General features: G+C 49.9%; 2 protein-coding genes across 2 annotated transcripts; one reads left to right on the top strand and one right to left on the bottom strand.

The window, feature by feature from the left end:
* Window positions 1–166: 166 nt before the first annotated feature.
* ACTL7A (actin like 7A) lies at window positions 167–4,144 on the bottom strand. Its single transcript, XM_082695408.1, has one exon. It carries the CDS (start codon window positions 4,078–4,080, stop codon window positions 2,758–2,760), a length of 1,323 nt encoding a protein of 440 aa, XP_082551534.1. The 5' UTR covers window positions 4,081–4,144; the 3' UTR covers window positions 167–2,757.
* Window positions 4,145–5,969: 1,825 nt separating this feature from the next.
* On the top strand, window positions 5,970–10,110 carry ACTL7B (actin like 7B). The gene has a single exon (XM_082695407.1). It carries the CDS (start codon window positions 8,765–8,767, stop codon window positions 10,016–10,018), a length of 1,254 nt encoding a protein of 417 aa, XP_082551533.1. The 5' UTR covers window positions 5,970–8,764; the 3' UTR covers window positions 10,019–10,110.
* The last annotated feature ends 8,353 nt before the right edge of the window (window positions 10,111–18,463 follow it).

The raw sequence follows: 18,463 nt of genomic DNA, 5'->3' as shown, positions 1-18,463 counted from the left end.
ACAGAGATCACAAGTAGGCAGAGAGGCAGGCAGAGAGAGAGAGAGGAGGAAGTAGGCTGAGCAGAGAGCATGATGCGGGGCTTGATCCCAGGACCCTAAGATCATGACCTGAGCCCAAGGCAGAGGCTTTAACCCACTGAGTCACCCAGGCGCCCCGTTTTAGGATTTATTTATTTTAGAGAGCACAGGGAGCAGGAGAGAGAAAGCCCAGCAGACCTGTGCTGAGTGTGGAACCCTGCCCTCCCTCTAACAATGTGGAGTCCAATCTTATGACCTTGAGATCATGATTTGAGCAAGAGACAGATGCCTGACTGACTGTGCCACCCTGGTGCTCCCATAAAGGTATTTTGAAAAAGGTACATATCTGTTCAGCTTTATATTGGTACTTTTCTCTTTTATTCTTTTTGATATGTTTTCATTTTAAACTGCAGCAGAACATTTAGACCTACTGTGGCCTGGGGATTTCCCTCCAGAACTACCCTTTCATGCTTCCCCTTCATCAAAGCTCACCTTTTTGGGGATCCGTGACTTGGGATCCATAGATATTTAAGGGATTTAAAGATAGTATGTTTCTATAGGATTGGTTTTCTCTGTAATACTATGTGTTTTATTTTATGCATTTTAACATATTATTCTAAGGAAGGGTCCAAAGGCTTTAGCTCCCTGCCAGTGAGGTCAAACGTTAGAATTAATCAAATTTTAACCTGCTCAACAGTGAATGTTCATGAAATGTTGGGCAGAAACTGAGGTTACTAAGACCTTATACCACCCTGTGTACCCAGCTGCTAGGTGATCCTCTGATCCTGCCAGGTAAGGTTTAGTCCCCCTTGCTTAACTCTAGGAACTTGAGAAGCCCTTCTGTGTCGGACCGTACTTCTCTCTTCCAGCTTGCTGGTGCCTGTCAGCCGTGTTTACTAGGCCTGGATGCAGGGTTGGGCAGTTAGGTCTTTCGAGGCAGTCTAGGCAAACCTGGATACTAGGAAGATAGCTTGGTAGGGCTTCTCCCTGCGCATGGTAGAGATGCCAGACCTCTTCTGTGAGTCCTTGAATGCCTAGGTGTCTTTGGGTGTGCATGTGACAGAAAACCATGGTAAGGGACACTTCGGTGGCATAATCAGTTAAGCATCCCATTCTTGGTTTCAGCTTGGGTTGTGATCTCAGGGTCATGAGATTGAGCCCGTGTCAGGCTCTGTGCTCAGTGTGGAGTCTGCTTGAGACCCTCCCTCCCTCTCTGCCCTCCCCGCCCCATGCTAGCTCTCTAAAATAAATAAATGAATCTTTAAAAAACAAAAACAGAAAAGAACTATGGTAAGATTTCAGGGTTCCTGTATAAGAGGAGTCTACAAGATAATTCTAGCTAGCTCTTAGGATCACCACCCAGAGGCCAGATACTAGTATTTCAGTGTTTATCTCTCTCTCTTTTTTTTTTTTTTTTTATATCAGCTGTGTGAAGTAGGCCTTTGACAGATCACAAGTAGGCAGAGAGAGAGAGAGAGAGAGAGGAAGCAGGTTCTCTGCTGAGCAGAGAGCCCGACGTGGGACTTGATCCCAGGACCCTGAGATCATGACCCGAGCTGAAGGCAGAGGCTTAACCACTGAGCCATCCAGGCACCCCTGAAGTAGGCCTTTGAATTCAATTTTATAGGTAAGTAGACTCAAGCCATACAGTTAGGTGGTAGTGAAATAGGGTTTCAGATCAAAGTTCAAACCCATTTCTTTCCACTGTTTGATGCTGCTCCCTGCCAGTGTTCAGATGCTGAGGTTGAGAGACAGGACAGAGACTGTACTGGGAACTGTTCTGAAAAATCCGTGTTCCATTTAAAAAAGTGGCCCTGTAAGACCACCACAGAACATGCAGGGCCCCAGAAGGGCTTCTCTGGTCTTGAAGGACTGAATGTTCCTACTGCCTCCTCAGTTGGGGTAGAATGACCAGTGTAGGGCAGGTTCCCGCAAACCTACATCATTAGCCCCAGAACTGCCAACCTCTATCCCACACCCATCCCCCAATCCCAGCTGTGTATCCTACAGGTTGATGGGGAATCCAGTCTAGTGGGTGATGAGCAGCTGAAGAGTTGCCCCTTCACACACACACATACACCTTGTTCATTACATGCAGGTTTCAGCAGCCAGTCACCATGATGGTTTGGTAAGAGCTGTATTGAGACATAAGTTCCTTTTTGAACTAAGGGATCTGCTTTCCCTTAATTCCAACAGGAACCACACAGGAACCTGTGTTCCTACAGGAACCACAAGAACCACACACCCTAGTCCACTCTTCACAAGCCTTCATGAAGCATGAAGTATGCTCTGCAGCTGTATGGGAGACCGAACCATTGTAGCAGACTTCCTGTTGTTGATCAAAAGGAATATTCTATATGCCCTAAGCATAAATGCCCTAAAGCACTGACTCTATATCTTGATCACGCTCCCTTTCTGAGATGTAACAGTGTGATCGTTCTTAAAACGGGATACAAAAAGGGACAGAATAAGGTTAGAGCTAGTTTTTCCCAAGAATGTTCAAGCAAGCGGCACGTAATATGTGCCTTTGTTGTTTCACCCACATCTCCAACTTCGTTGGGCACATGCTGCATTCATGAACTTGCTCTTACTGAGTCAGGAAATACAGACAACACGCTATGGAGGGAACACGAGGATCGTTTAATACTACAGAAGCAAACGTGCGAATGTAGCTCCCTATGCGTCGGACGGGTGCTCACCCAGCAGAGCGGACGCATGGCAGCCACACTTGGTCGGAGTTCAGAAGCACCTTCTGTAGAGGAAGAAAGGCCCGTGTTCCTCGTACTCAGAGCGGTGGACCCACAGGGGTTGGAAGCCCTGAAGCGAGGCCAGGATGGAGCCGCCTGTCCACACCGCTGTGTCTCTTTCGGGCAGCACGTTGACCTGCGGATTGTCATTGGGACACATGCTGCTCAGCTCCTTCTGCAGGCGGTTGGGGAAGCCGCTGAGCATAGTGCCCCCCCCGCACAGCAGGATGCTGCCCATGAGATCCCGCTTGAGGGCAATGTCACACTTGTGAAGGCAGGACACAGTCTGGGTGTGGAGCCCCAGCTGCATGGACTTGATCAGAGAAGGCTTAAAGAACATCTCGGCGCAGAGGAACCTTTCCTGGCCCAAGTTTATCACCTGCCCGTCAGGCAGAGTGTACTGAATTGTATGCTCGGTGGCCGGGATTTTCTTCTCTTCGATGGGGTCCAGGGCCACAAAGCAACATTTCTTCTTGATGTCCTCCACAATCCCTATCTGGTCCTCGGTGAAGTGTTTCCCCGCATTATTCATCAGGCCCATCAAATAGGTTGTCAGGTCAGAGCCTGCATAGTCCAGACGTCCAGTGATGCTGGGCAAAGGATAACCCTCGTAGATGGGGACCACGTAGGACACGCCATGGCCGACCTCCACCACCAGGCCAGAGGTCCTTCCGTAGGAGTACATGGACAGGCGGGACTGGTAGGCGATGTGCATTGCAGGAGTGCTGAAGGTTTCAAACAGCATTTCAGCGTACTTCTCTCTGTTGGTGTGTGGGCTCAGGGGTGGATCGGAAACCAAGACCGCATGCTCCTCTGGGGCAATCTTCATCTCTTGATGGAAGAGATATTCCCAGATATCCTGCACTGTGTCCCAGTCCACGATGATGCCATGCCGCAGAGGATTAACTAGCTTGAGACGAACCCCTGGATTGATGAGGTCCCGCCCCACAAATGTCTCCTTGCGATTGTCCCCGGTTTTGGCGGTCTCCATGTAGGGCTTGCCCACTGTCGATGAGATGATGTGGGTGGGCTTTGGCAGCCCGGCAAAGCCACATTTGCAGGAGCCAGTGCCAAGGTCCACGACCACTGCTTTGGTCACCACTAGCTTGGATTTCTCCTTGCCTGTCGTTGATTTAGCAGGTTCTTCTGGCTCTGAATGGTTACAGCGGACCCACACTGCCCGCTTCGCTGGGCCATCTTTTAAGGAGGCAGTCTGGAGGAAGTGTGATTGTAGGGGCGCCTGTTCACCCACTTTCTTGGCAGGCCCATCCCCGATGATTGATGCCTGGGGAGCCCACATGCTATCAAGAGCCATCTTGCTCTCAGAAAGTTCCTCGATCCCACCGGCCTCAAGGCCTGAAAGGCTTATATCAGAGGGCAACTTGAGAATTTTCCCAACAATGACATCACTGATTGTGACGTAATCTGGTGACCTGGGGCTTTCTAGATAGTGGAAACCTGTGTCCCATGTTAGGGTGGATTTGGGTGGTGTCTTAGAGGTCACTTAACCTTTTTCTAGATTTGGTAATAAACCTGATTTTAGCCAATCAGTTCTTTATTGAGCACTTGCTACATGAAAGGACACTGGAAATAAAAGGCAGCTGTGGAGGAAAAAAAGATGACAATCTCTGCTCTTGTAGACTTTACACTGTAGTCAGTGGGGGCTGGGCGGAGAGGCAATGGCCAAGACAAACAGCTGTTGGGAAATGATTAAGGGCAAAAGAGAAAAGTCAGGGAAGGGTCTTGGGGACGGTGGCCACGTTCTGGGCTTGGGCAGGGATCCCTGAGAGGGTGACACTTGAGTGAAGACCAGAAGGAGGGGACGGACGGACAGTGCCATGTGTGTCGGGTGTATATTGGGAGCAGCAGATGCAGATGTTGGAGGCGCACCTGTGACCGATGAGAGGAGGGGCCAGCAAACTAGTGCTGGCCCCCTGTGTTCGGTAAATCAGCCTTTATCCGAACACAGCGATGCTCATTTATGTACAGATAGTACCTTATGTACTATCTGTGCCTGCTTCTATGCTATAACGTCATTGCCACGAAGAGTGCACAGCCCGCCACCCTGACGATGCTGGTTATCAGGCCCTTTACAGAAAAAGTTTTTTGGCCCCTAAGTTAGAGGATCCCACTCCCTGTGTGGCTGAGTGGGGACCGCAAGGAGAAGTACGTGAGGTGGGAGAAGGGGGTGGGGAGGGGGAGCAGCCCACATCCATCCTCTCGGGCCACTGCTATGACTTTGGCTCTGACTCTGCATGAGGTCAGAAAGCACTAGAGACTTGCGCACAGTTGACACTACCTGATGGAGATTTGGGCAGGACTGCTTGCTGCTGTAGTGACCGTGCCAAGCACTTGTGTCTCAGTTGTCCCTTATGACAGCCTGCAGAAGAATGTTTAGTCACATGTGTACACATACTCCTTCATGCAGGTCCTTGGGTCGGCGATGAAATCAGACCATACAGAGTTGCACTGATGAGAACACTGAGGTTCTTAGGGGCATGGCTCGCCTGTGGGATCCAGCCTGTGGGGGTCAAGCTGTCCTGACTGGGACTTCATCCCAGGGGTGTGGTGTGGACACACCTCAATGAGACCCAAAATGTGTCTCTAAGCACACGCGGCCATCATCTCACATGCCATCTCTGCAGGTAGGCACGGTGGCGCTGACACCCGTCACTGTCAGGGCATCCAGAAACCAGCTTTTTGTTATGCGGTCCCACGCTTTTCATGAAAGAGTCAGTTGCTCCAAAGAGGGGACTTTCCCCTTTGAGGAGGTTACTGGGCATGCTCTTGGCTCCTTGTGTGGGGTAAGAGAAGAAAAGCACTGAGTCCAGTCTTGTGACCACCTAATGGGAGCAGACATGCTGTCACCTCAGAGTGTCTACTTGGGTCGATGGGTAGAGGATGAGATAGCACTGAGTTTGGAAAGAAGAGGAAAGTATTTCTCTATGCCTGGCTGCCTAAAAAACTGTACTTGCCTGTTGTTCAGTGGGGGTTTGCATGGCCAACTTGGATCATTTGACTTCGAAAGAATGTTTATGTGATAACCAAAGGAACATTTCATGTAGGGTGACCAATTTTTCCTTCTCAACCCTCATCTTGAATTCGGACAGATGTGCAGCTGCCTAGTGCATTGTCACTGCCCTGGATTCCTATAAATTCCTGTAAGAGCCTATGCTCCTTTCCTGTGGTCGCTGTCACAAATTACCACATACTTAGTGGCTTCAAACACAGATTTATTAACTACAGTTCTGGAGGTCAGAAGCCTGCATTCTCAGCAATAGTCAAGCTATTGGTGGGACTGCGTTCCTTCCCAAGGCTCTGGGTGATCATCTTTGGCCTTTTCCAGCTCCCTAGAGGCCACCTACATTCTTTGGCATGGGGCCCCTTCATCTTCAAAGACGTGTCTGACTTCTGCCTCTTTTGTTTCATCTCAGACCTCATCCTCCTGTCCGGCTCTTATTAAGACCTTGATGATTAGTTCAGGGCCACCGCGATAATGCAGGGTAACCTCCCTATCTCAAACTCTTTAACTCCTACCTGTGAAGTCCCTTTTGCCATGAAAGATAACATTCACAGATTCCAGGGATTAAAGATGGGGACATCTTTGGGGGCCTTTATTCACCCTGTCCCTTGACTTGTGCTTCCCACTTCGCTGAGACACTAAAGCCTGCCAGGCTGGCTTGCATGTGTTCCCCCCACCCAGGCTTACCCCTCTTTGGCTCTTTCTGTCAGTGTGGGTGGGAAAGGTGCTGTGCGGGCTTAAAGACACCTGCTCCTTCCTGTCTGTAAGGCCTAAGAGCGCAGGGACTCTTGGTCTACACTAGATCCTTCAGGCTAATGTCACTGGATGCTTTTCACTCCTTTTAGTTCACCTCTCTGGATTTCGCATGCTTGGACGCTCTCTCTTAAGTGAACCCCCTTGCCCTTAGCTTCTGTGTCCTCCCTTCATGTTCCTTCTCTCTTCTCGGGGGTCAGGAGACAGTTAATGGTATTGATGATGGGAGAATATGGAGACCCTTGGCCCACTGCACTCCAAACCTTCAGTGCCTGGCATGCAGAAGCCCCTGTACTTGTTACTCACCATCTGAGGTACTCGTGGGTTCCCAGGGATCTCTGGTGAGATCCCTCCTGGTTAGAGGCACCCTCGGTTGCCCAAAGTATCTCAGGTCATATTTTCTCTGGGATCACACCTACTTGTGCTCCTCTGGCCCGAGGCTAGAAAACCGTGAGATGATCCTTCCTGAAAGCAACTTTGAGGCCCTCCTGTAGTGGAAGAAAAAACTGGAAAGATTAGACCCAGAAACACATCTCTCCCTGAGCTGGTATCCTTGCTCTGGCTTTTGGGACACCACCTACCCTTGATTATGGAAAGAAAGGTGAACTGGGTCCCTGTGATCTTAGCAGCTATGGGAGAGCAGAAAGATAATCTAGTAAGGAAGATGCCAAAGTACAGGGTTTCTTACGAATCACCTGGAGATTTTTTGTTTTGTTTTGTTTTTGAAGGAGGTCTGTTTGGGATGGAGGGCCCTATGGAAACCTAGTGACTTTGCCTGCTCTGGATGACAGGCCATCTTTCTTCGCTTTGGCGGAGGTGAGGGATTCATCCCTCCCTCTCCCTCACTCCCCACAGCTGGTCTAGTCATCTGATATAAATGCAGTGTTTGAGGTGAGAGGTGTCACAGGAGCAATGAGAGAGGCCTTAAATGCTAGAGTAAGAACTTGCGTTGAATGGGAGATAGTTGGGGAGCCAACCAAGTGGATGAGATTCTACCTTCTAAACTCCTGGAGAATCTGTCTGTCCTTCTCTTCCGCACCGTCCCAGCCTGGCTTAGGTCTCCTTCAGGTCTTACAGGAATGTCTTCCGTGGCCGTGCCCCTCTACATCACAGCTAAACACAGATCTTGTCCAGATTTTCCAGCGGTCAGATCTGACCACCCCCCTGCTTAAAATCTTTATTTGTTCCCCACCTGTTCTCCATTTAACCCAAGCTCTTACTCCAAGTGTTAGAGGCCCTCCCTAGTTGGCTCCATAAACTCTCTAGCCTCATCTGTTTTTCCAAACATTTAACTACTAGACGTTCCCAACATTTCCCGCTCCCTCCAACCCTGGCCTTTGCACAGGCGGTGCTCTTTGCTTGGGATGCCGTCCCCTCCTCCTAGCTACTTGTCAAATACCCACATGGTAGTTGACTTGGGATCACCTCTCTCTAGAACCTGCTGACTCCTTCCCTCCAGTAATCACTCCTTCTTCGTGCCCCTTTGTTCTCCCAGTAGACTTCTACCTACAAACTTGTCTGCATCTGTTCTGTCTCCTTCCCACCTAGAGGGGACGCTGCTGTGGCCAGGCTTCTGGCGTCTGTCACTGGCAAGCTGTCCTGGGCTGGACCTGCCACCAGCCCCAGTAGATGCTGAATGAAGGGATGAGGGTACTGTTGGAACCTTGATGCTCTAAGATCTGGTGCACACAGTTGAATAATTTGAATAAAAATACAAACATTTCAAGAGCTGTTTGCTCCTGAGCAAGTCATTTGAATTCTGAACCTTCATGTCCTCAGCTCAGCCCTATACCTCTCAGGATTCTAGGGAGTAACATATGTGCGGTACTTGGTACAGTGCCTGGCGTACTGTAGGGGCACAAATATTTATTATCCTCTCAGCCAAGAAGCAGAGAAGGGAAAGGTGTTCAGTCAGTGCACAGGGCATTAGAAGCAGGGGTGGAAGGGGAGGGGGTGGAAACCTGACACCCCAGTGTGCCTGGGTTTCTAAAACTGCTGGACGCCTGCTATGTCTTAGAGCAAAGTCAAATTAGGTGGACAGCGGTGGGGGTGGCAGATCAAGGGCCTGCGGAGGCCAAGCCCTCCCCGGGCTGTCAGAATGGACCGGCCCTCAGTGACATCACAATCCTGAGGAGTTGCCAAGGCACTGCTGGAGGCGGGCCATCTTATTTCTCCCCACGGAGCTCTAGGATGTGGATGTGAGAAAGGTGAGCCAAGAAGGAAGATGGCGACGAGGAGCAGCCCTAGCCCCATGCCCCTGGGTACGGCTCAGGGTGATCCCGGAGAGGCAGGAACACTGCCAGGTTCCGATGCTGGCATCCGGGACACAGGTCTGGTCACCCCGCTGAAGATGAAGCCCAAGAAGGTACGCAAGATCAAGGCCCTCATCATTGACCTGGGCTCCCAGTACTGTAAGTGCGGCTATGCCGGCGAGCCCAGGCCCACCTACTTCATCTCCTCCACCGTGGGCAAGCGCTACTCGGAGGCGGCTGATGCTGGCGACACCCGCAAGGAGACCTACGTGGGCCATGAGCTGCTCAACACGGAGGCGCCCCTGAAGCTGATGAACCCGCTCAAATACGGCATCGTGGTGGACTGGGACTGCGTCCAGAGCATCTGGGAGTACGTCTTCCACACGGCCATGAAGATCCTCCCTGAGGAGCATGCGGTGCTGGTCTCCGACCCCCCGCTCAGCCCCAGCAGCAACCGGGAGAAGTACGCGGAGCTCATGTTCGAGACCTTCGGCATCCCTGCCATGCACGTGACATCCCAGTCACTCCTGTCCATCTACTCCTACGGCAAGACCTCGGGTCTGGTGGTGGAGAGCGGGCACGGCGTCTCGCACGTGGTGCCCATCTCGGAGGGCGACGTGCTGCCGGGCCTGACCAGCCGCGCTGACTACGCTGGGAGTGACCTCACCAACTACTTGCTGCAGCTGCTCAACGAGGCTGGCCACAAGTTCACGGACGACCACCTGCACATCATCGAGCACATCAAGAAGAAGTGCTGCTACTCGGCACTCGTGCCCGAGCAGGAGCTCACCCTGTGCCTGGAGGACATGCGCGTGGACTATGAGCTCCCCGATGGCAAGCTCATCACCATCGGCCAGGAGCGGTTCCAGTGCGCCGAGATGCTCTTCAAGCCCAGCCTGGTGGGCAGCAACCATCCCGGCCTCCCCGCGCTCACGGCCGCCTGCCTGGACCGCTGCCAGGAGGCGGGCTTCAGGGAGGAGATGGCCGCCAACGTGCTGCTGTGTGGCGGCTCTACCATGCTGGATGGCTTCCCCGAGCGCTTCCAGAGGGAGCTGAGCCTCCTCTGCCCCGGAGACAGCCCCGTGGTGGCTGCTGCGCCCGAGAGGAAGACCTCCGTGTGGACCGGCGGCTCCATCCTGGCCTCCCTGCAGGCCTTCCAGCAGCTCTGGGTCAGCAAGGAAGAGTTTGAGGAGCGGGGCAGTGCGGCCGTCTACAGCAAGTGCTGAGCGCCGGGGTCCCGGCGGGCGGGGCCTGGTGGGCAAGCGGCCTCCGGCCACTCTGCGCATTTACAGAATTTCTCATAAAACTTCAAGTGCAGTGGTTCTGGTCTAGTCTGCGTTTCTTGCTCTCGCCTGGCAGCAGGTGGGGGGTGGGGATTTAGACTCAAAGATCTCAGCACCTTTTGCTCTTCGGGGTCAATTTTACCCGGTGGGCTGGGGGGGGGGGCGGTGCGCAGTGGCTCCCGACCCATGCCCACACCCCCCATCATGAGGGCGACATCGTCTCAGAGCCTGGAGTGTTCCATTAGCTCCCCCGAGTTCAAGACCCTGCTTGACAGGCATATTGCTTGCTTGAGCATGGGCCAGGAGGCAGACCAAGGCTCAAGTGAAGGGGCTAGCTTGGGGCCCCTAGTTCAGTGGTGGGTGGGAGGCTTAGCCAGGTGTCAGACTTCAGTCTTCTGTTTCTAGCTCTGGTGGTCACCCATCTTCTCACTGCTGCCCACAGCTGCTTGCTGGAGCTCCCCAGATGCTTTCACTAACCCCCACCCCCACAACCCACCCTTTTCAAAGGTGCAGCCTGTGGGTGTGCGTCCCGATTGTGTGTGCTCTGATTGGGAGTGGCCATTTCTGCCTATCAGGGGCCCTACCCCTGCCAACCCAGCCCAGACAGCAGATGTGTTTGCACTGGCAAAGCCAAGCCACTGAATCCAGAGGATGCCAAAGGAAACCAGAATGCCCTTTGGGAACCCTGTGGTTCTCTGCTTGCTACAAACACAGGGAAACTGAGGACCAGGAGAGAGGGCCCTATGACAGTCGTTGAGCCCAAGTCTTCCGGCCCAGGCCATGATTACTTCTAAAAGGGTAATCATGGTTGCTTTAGGGTGGGCTGCTCTAACACAAGACCACAGACCAGGTGGCTTCTAAACAACAGAAATTTATTTCTGGAGGCTGGGAGTCCAAGCTGAGGTTGCTAGCATGGCTGGGTTCTGGTGAAAGCCCTCTTCTGGGTTGTAGACTGACTACACCTTGCTGTGTTCTCACTTGGCCTAAGGGATAGGGAACTCTGAGGCCTTTGTATGAAGGCACTACTCCATTTATGAGGGCTGCCCTTATGACCCAGTTACTTCTCCAAAGCCCCACCTCATACCCTTACCTTGAGCACTAGATTTTCAACATATGAATTGACCAAGGGGACTGGCAGGGGCCGGGTTTTGGACAAACAGTCTATAGCAGTGCTGCTTAATAGCAAATATGACCAGAATGTGGCCCTTCCCTCAGGATCACACATGGTGGTCACCCATGTGGTAAGGAGATGAGTCCAGAGCTCCGTATTTCTGGGGGTGGGAAGGTGGAGGTAGTATTGGAAAGCTCTAAGTAGAGAAGTGCTGGGCATGGCGGCCATTTGGTGGCTTCAGGGCTAAGGGTGAAGCTGGTGCGTCCTGTGAGATTTCAGCTCAGGGATGACCGTCTGCTGAGAGGAGGGTGGCTGCTTCCTCTTTCTCCAGCTCCCCTCTGCTGATGGAGCCCATGACCAAGCATCTGTGGGATCAAACACTCGTGAGCTGTGGAATCTGATGGGCTATCGGATGGTGCTGAGCTGCCTCTTAGGAGTCCTGATCTGCCACACCCTGCAGGACTGCATCTGTCCTGGGCCCGTGCTGGAGGTCACTGCCTGCGGTCTTCATTTCCTAGTGGCTGGCCATTTAGTCTCTCCCCAGCACCCGGAACTGGGTCTCTAGCCCAGGGTGGGAGTCCCTGGGGGAGGGGGGCTGGCAGGACCATGGTGATAGTCAGGGACCTCCGCTCTTTCCTGTGGGGAGGGTGGTTGTGGACTGGGGGCTGCAGGTTGATGATGCCAGGAGGCACATTACCTTTGGCCAGCACGGTGTCTGGATGTTTTCTGGAATGCGAATTCTTCCAGTGGGGCTTGCATGCTGCAGGTTGTGCCAGTTTCTCCCACCCTGATCTCTTCACCTGTATGTGCTGCTGCTGCATCATTTGCTAAATTAGATTGCTTGCGCTCCAGCTTCCCTCTCCACGATCCCTGCCCCACTGCTCTTCTCCTCTCTGTGTGGCAGAGGCTGTAGAAACACTTCCTCCTTGGCAGGAATTTACCCAAGCCCATCACAGACACAGCAGGAGATTTAATTTTGGCGGAATACTACGAGTCAGTGATTTCCCGCTCAAAATGACCATCCAAACGTGTGCTTGCCTCCTCTCCCTCGTAGGACTACGTTATAGTGATAGGAGAAGATGTTGATGTCTCATCACACTGCAAACGAGGATGGTAGAGGGGCTGCAGGAGGCCGGAGGTTTCCTGATTCTGGAAGAAGGAAAGCGGATGCAGGGCAGGAAGGTTGCGGTCTGAAGCTTGCAAGGTGCTCCTGGTGGGTGAGGGTGACCTCCTGTCCTGTGGGACAGGTAGAGAATGGGGACTTGGAAATGCCACGTAGGGGAGGATCTACCACTGAAGCGTGTGAGACAAAACAGGATGGGGAGAGGGTGGTAATGAATGGCCCCTGGGAGCACAGCCCCCCTGCCGTGCGTGCAGGTAGAGGGGTGAGCAGAATGGTCAGCCTCGGAGTGTGAATTTCTCAGAGCTGAAGAGCTCACTCTCCGTGAAAGCAGTGCTCCTACAGGGAAGAGGAGCACTGGACCTGCTCATGAACTCTGCCTCCAACCCCCAATGCGCGGTCACACCCAGGTCTAGCTACGATGCCCCAGGTGGAACAGGTAGTTGATGCCTCCGATTCCCCCTCAGCCCTTGTCCATAACATCCATCTTCTGCCTGGGCATCACGTGTGGCCCAGGGCGGACCTCCTCCCCAGAGCCAAGGGGTGAAGCCAATCAGAGCCACCATCTGTCTGCCTGGCTGGAGTGAGCATGGGACTCAGGGTGCTCCAGCCGAGTCACTGGCCATTCGCTGGGAAGCTTGATATGCCACTGGTGTGAACTGGAACTGCTGCAGCAACGTTTGTCACCAGGAAGCAAGCTGAAGCTGGGCGGGCTGGAGCGCAGGACTCAGACGCGGGTGCCCTGATGGGAAAGTGAGCTCAGAATGCGCCCGGAGCGCCCTCTACCGGCAGGCTGTTTCGATGACCGACGCTCTCGCCTTGCGCCTCTGGCACGTGGGACATGGAACCTTCTCGGTAGTGGTGCTCTTCCAGGCTGGTTTGAGGGAGGAGGGGTTGGAGAGGGCTCTTGCAATTGAAATTTTAGGACCAACACTTTATTTCCCATCAAATCGGCTACCACACATGAAGACTTTTTCTTAAGGTTTCAGAGCGTCAGGTAACACACAATGCTGAAATGCAGAAACCTGAGTGTTTACTGGCCAGTGTCCTATATTATCTGGTGTCCATATTTGTCCCTGAGGTTAAAGGTGGAGCCCCTTAAAAGCAGGAACTTTGACTTTCTAATCTTAGCTTTCTGGAACCCCAGTGCTCAACGCAACTACTGAGCAAGATAACTTACTCCCAGCCTGTGATGTAGAAGTTACAAGTATTTCCCCCATTTCACAGATGAGGACATTAGAGTCTGGAGAGGGAGCCAAGGGGTCCAAATTCACCTGCCTGGTTAATCAGTCTTGTGCTAAATGGAAGTTCTGTGATTCCGAAATGCCTCCTTTGCCTTTGTTTCCTGCCTTCCTGTAAATTACCAGTTTCTTTAACCAAGGAGAAAAAAGAAGTCATAAAAACTGCTTTCAAATTGTGAACAACAAATACAAAGTAATGATCAACAGCATATATGATGGAATTTCATGATGAGGTACGAAAGTGAAGAATGCTGATCTTTTAGAGAGGGAGGGAATTCTCTTGCCTGAGATAGCCGGAGGCATAAATCAACAAGTACTAGAGTGACCTCACGTGGTAAAATTCTACTCTTTGGACACAGAGGGTGGTCTCTCATGCTCACTGCCTGTCTGGGCAGCCTGATCTCCCTTCCCCCAGTGGTTATTACCAAGTTTGCATTAAGAGTTTTTTGCCTAAGATGGGCTTATTAAGCAATTAACTTTTTAAAAAGATTTTATTTACTTATTTGATAGAGAGAGAACATGAGCAGGGGGAGGGGCTGAGGGAAAGGGAGCAGCACGGAGACTGATAGGAGACTCAATCCCAGGACCCTAGCCCAGATCGTGACCTAAGGCTAAGGCAGTCACTTAATGGACTGAGCCACCCAGGTGCTCCAGCAATGAACCTTATTACAATACAAACTATTAATGGTGTTCTACTTGACATTAGGTGGGTTTTTTGTTTGGTCCTACATTTTCCTGGAATATAGTATTTCTTAACCCATGGGGAGAGGTAGTGTGGGCCCTTGGTTATGCAGGGGTTAGCTCTTAGGATGTGGTGTGAGAGCCTATTGTTAGACTAGTCAGGAATTTTGCTAGCCAAACTAAATTCTTGATTTGTGTTGGTGGCTTGAATTGGACCTGGTGGGTGTATTGGCTACCACAGAAATCAGCAGGTGTTACAGATCAGGGTCCCCGGCCCCCCACAGAGAGTTCATTTAAGGGGGGAAGCAGGAAGGTGGAGCAGAGATGGTGGGCCGCAGAACTGTCTAGGGAGCTAGTTCCAAAAAATAAATAACAAAACTGGCATGGACCATCCTCCTAGATTGAATCAATAGATCTGGGGAAGCCCTTCGGGGTCTGCAAGCGAGAAGTTCCCCCAGGTGATTCTAGGAGGCACTCATGGTAAAGAAGCCTCTCAGAAGCGTGCAGGGCACGCAGTAAGCACAGCGTCAGTGTTCCGAAATCATTCAGAAGCTGTGGCCAAGCGTGGGACGAGCTGAAGGTTCTGGGTTTCGAGATGCTGCTCCTTTGGGTCATAACGTTTCTGGTTACCTGTTTAAGATCCAGTCTTCCTCCAAGGCACAGCCCCCTGTCCGCTACCCTGGAATATGTTCCCCGACACACTGGGGCAGGGAGCTTCCTCCCTGAAACCCTTTGCAGTGCTGTGAGTTTGCAGGTCTGCCATGGCATGTGTGTGTGTGTGTGTGTGTGTGTGTACAACTTGGTGGAAAGGACAGGCTGTGCCTTTTCCATCTCTGAGTCTTGGTGGCGGCTTGGGTCTGGCATGGAGAAGGTGCCCGGGGAAAGGTATGCTGCATTTATTGCTCCTAGACTCCTTAATTTCTGTTGCCTCGAGTTTTTGTTGTGCTTCCTTTCCAGTACTCTGCAGGATCTCTAAAGAAAATGTAGTTGGTATAATTGGTCCTGTGATGAAGGTTTGCCAAACAGACAAAATGGAAGAAGACGGACAGACTGGTTTTCAGGGCGGCTGAAAGAATAATGAGTTGGTCTCCCAGCCCACCCCCTGCTGCATGGAAATGAGGGCCATCGTCAGATTTCCCAAGTCAGGGAGTGTGTGTGTGTGGGATCCAGTGTGAAGCTGTACCCTCATCCCCACCCAGCGGCAGCGAGGTGAGAGGTGGGGCTAGCTGGCAGTTACCTCCTGCCTGTTCCTCCTCTGCTACTAACGGGGCCTGGTGAGGAGCTAATCTTCTACCTCCCCTTGGAGGCAAGTGATTTGTGGATTTTGCCAAACTGATTCTAAAGTTTATATGGAAAAACAAAAGACCCCAAATAGCCACCACAACAGGGAGGAAGAAGAAAGGCAGTTTGAAGACTGACATTATCTGACTCAAACACTTACTGTAAAGCTACGATAATGAGGACCGTGCGGTCTTGGTGAGGGATAGACAAATAGATCAATGGAAGCCATACTGAGAGCTCCAGAACTGATCCATACAAATATATAGTCAGTTGCTGGCAAATGAGTATGAGCAATTCAATAGAGAAAGGATAACCTTTTGAATAAACAGAGGTAGAACAATTGGAAATCTTTTTGCAAAAAAAAAAAAAAAAAAAGATCTTGACAGACTTTACCCTCCATAAAATTTAACTCAAAGTGGATCATAGACCTAAATGTAGAACACAAACGTGCAGAACTTCTAAAAGACAATGTAGGAGGAAACTAGGTGACCTTTGGCTTGGTGATAGAATTTCAGGTATAACACTAGCACAATACATGAGAGAAACTGTTGATCACTTAGATTGTATTACAATGAAAAACTTCTGCTCTGTGAAAAAAACTATTTAGAGAATTAAAAGACAAGATTCAGAGTGGAAGAAAATATTTGCAAAACATATCCCATAAAGGATTTGTATTGGAAGAACTCAACACACAGCAATAAGAAAACAAAACCCAGTTAAAAAATGGGCAACACGCTGCCTTCGGCTCAGGTCATGATCTCAGGGTCCTGGGATCGAGTCCCACATCGGGCTCTCTGCTCAGCGGGGGGCCTGCTTCCCTTCCTCTCTCTGTGATCTCTTCCCTTCCTCTCTCCTACTGTGATCTCTCTCTGTCAAATAAATAAATAAAATCTTTAAAAAAAAAAAAAATGGGCAACAGATCTGAATGAACACTTCACCAAAGAAGATATACAGATGGCAAATAAGCATATGAAAGTGTATTCAATCCTACCTAAAAGATACAAAATGGTGCATCCACTTTTAAAAGCCATTTGAGAAGTTTTTTGTTTTGTTTTGTATTTTTAACCAAGATAAACATATTCTTATATGATCTAAAAATCACACTCCTGGATATTTACCCAATTGAACTGAAAATTCAGGTCCACAGAAAACTTACACACAGATATTTACAGCAGCTTTATTCATAATTGCCCAAAACTGGAGGGAACAGAGATGTCCTTAGATAGGTTAATGGATAAATGGTGGTACATCTATACAGTGGAACGTTATTCAGTGATAAAAACTATGGACTTCAACAATAATGTGTCAGTATTGGCTCATTAATAATGAGAAATGTGCCATACTACTGCAAAATGTAATAATAGGGCAATTTTATGGGCGGATTGGGGGTATGGTATGTGGAAACTTTCTGTGCTATCTGCTCATTTTTCTGTAAATCTAAACCTGTTTAAAAATAATTTAATTAAGAAAATAGTCTGTTAATTAAAAAATAAAACAAGAGATAATCTATGGGCCAGGAGAAAATATTGGCAAACCATACATCCAGCAAAGGACTAGTATCTAGCATATACAAAGAATTATAAAAACTGAACATTTAGAAACAAACAATCCAATTAAAAAATGGACATAAGACATGAACAGACATTTCACTAAAAATGATATGCCGTTGGTAGATGAGCACATGAAAAGATATTCACTAGGGTGAGTCACTAGCCATTAGGGAAATAAATGCAAATTTTAAAACCACAAAAATTATCACCGTCCTATCAAATTGGCGTTCAAGAAAAAATGGTGTCAAAAACTTGATCACTCGTGCATTGCTGATGGGAATGTAGAATGGTTCAGTCACTCTAAAAATACTTGGGCAGGTTCTTATAAAACTAAACATGCAGCTTCCATACCACCCAGCCACTGTTTTTGGCATTGATCTCAGAGACATCAAAACTTGTCTTCCGACAAAAACCTGTACCTGAGTGTGCATGACGGCTCTATTCATAATTGTCAGAAACTCGAGACAACTCAGATGTCTCTCAACAGTTGAGTAAACTGGCACAACCTTACCATTGAGTACCACTCGGCAATTAAAAAAAAAAAAGAACTATTAAAACATGAAACTACTTGGATGATGAGTCTTCAGGGAGTTTTGCTGAGTGAAAAAAGCCAATCCTAAATTGCCACAGACTGCGTGATTCCATTTATCCAACATTCTTGAAATGACAAAATGACAGAAACGGAGAATAGATGAGCAATTACCAGAGGTTAAGCTGGGTAGTGGGAGTTAGCTGTGTTATAAAAGGAAAATTGAAGACATCCTTGTGGTGGTGAAACTGTTCCGCATCTTGACGATGCACGAGTGCCAGTCTTATGGTTTGGGTATTACACTGTAGTCTTGCGAGGTGTCACTATTGGGGGAAACTGACTAAAAGCTACAGGGGATCGATCTACATTATTTCTCACAACTGCACATGAATTTACAAATACCTCACAATAAAAAAATGTAATTGGAAACGAAGAGATAACAGAAAAGAAATGTATCCTCATATCAAGGCTACACTTTAAATCAAAATCTCTGTGGGTGGGATGGGGTATTAGCATTAATTTTTGAGTTTTCCAGCTGGTTCCAGTGTGCAACCAAGTTTGAGATCCAGTACTTTAGTCCGCTGTGTGGAGCATGGAGTCTCGGCGTAGAGGCCGTGGAAAGGTAAGGGGTTACACAGATCAACTCAGACCAGCTATGTGGTTTTGGGAAAGCTGTTTAACATCAGTTAACCTCTGGCTCTTTCATTTATAAAATGGTGGCTACCTGTTCTTCCCGTGCTTTTCTGAAGATTGAAGAGAAGGGGCGCCTGGGTGGCTCAGTGGGTTAAAGCCTCTGCTTTCGGCTCAGGTCATGATCCCAGGGTCCTGGGATCGAGCCCCGCATCAGGCTCTCTGCTCCGCGAGAAGCCTGCTTC

The sequence above is a fragment of the Mustela nivalis genome, assembly GCF_964662115.1.
Source record: "Mustela nivalis genome assembly, chromosome: 13".
NCBI lineage: Eukaryota > Metazoa > Chordata > Mammalia > Carnivora > Mustelidae > Mustela > Mustela nivalis.
This window is presented reverse-complemented; position numbering and strand designations above follow the sequence as displayed.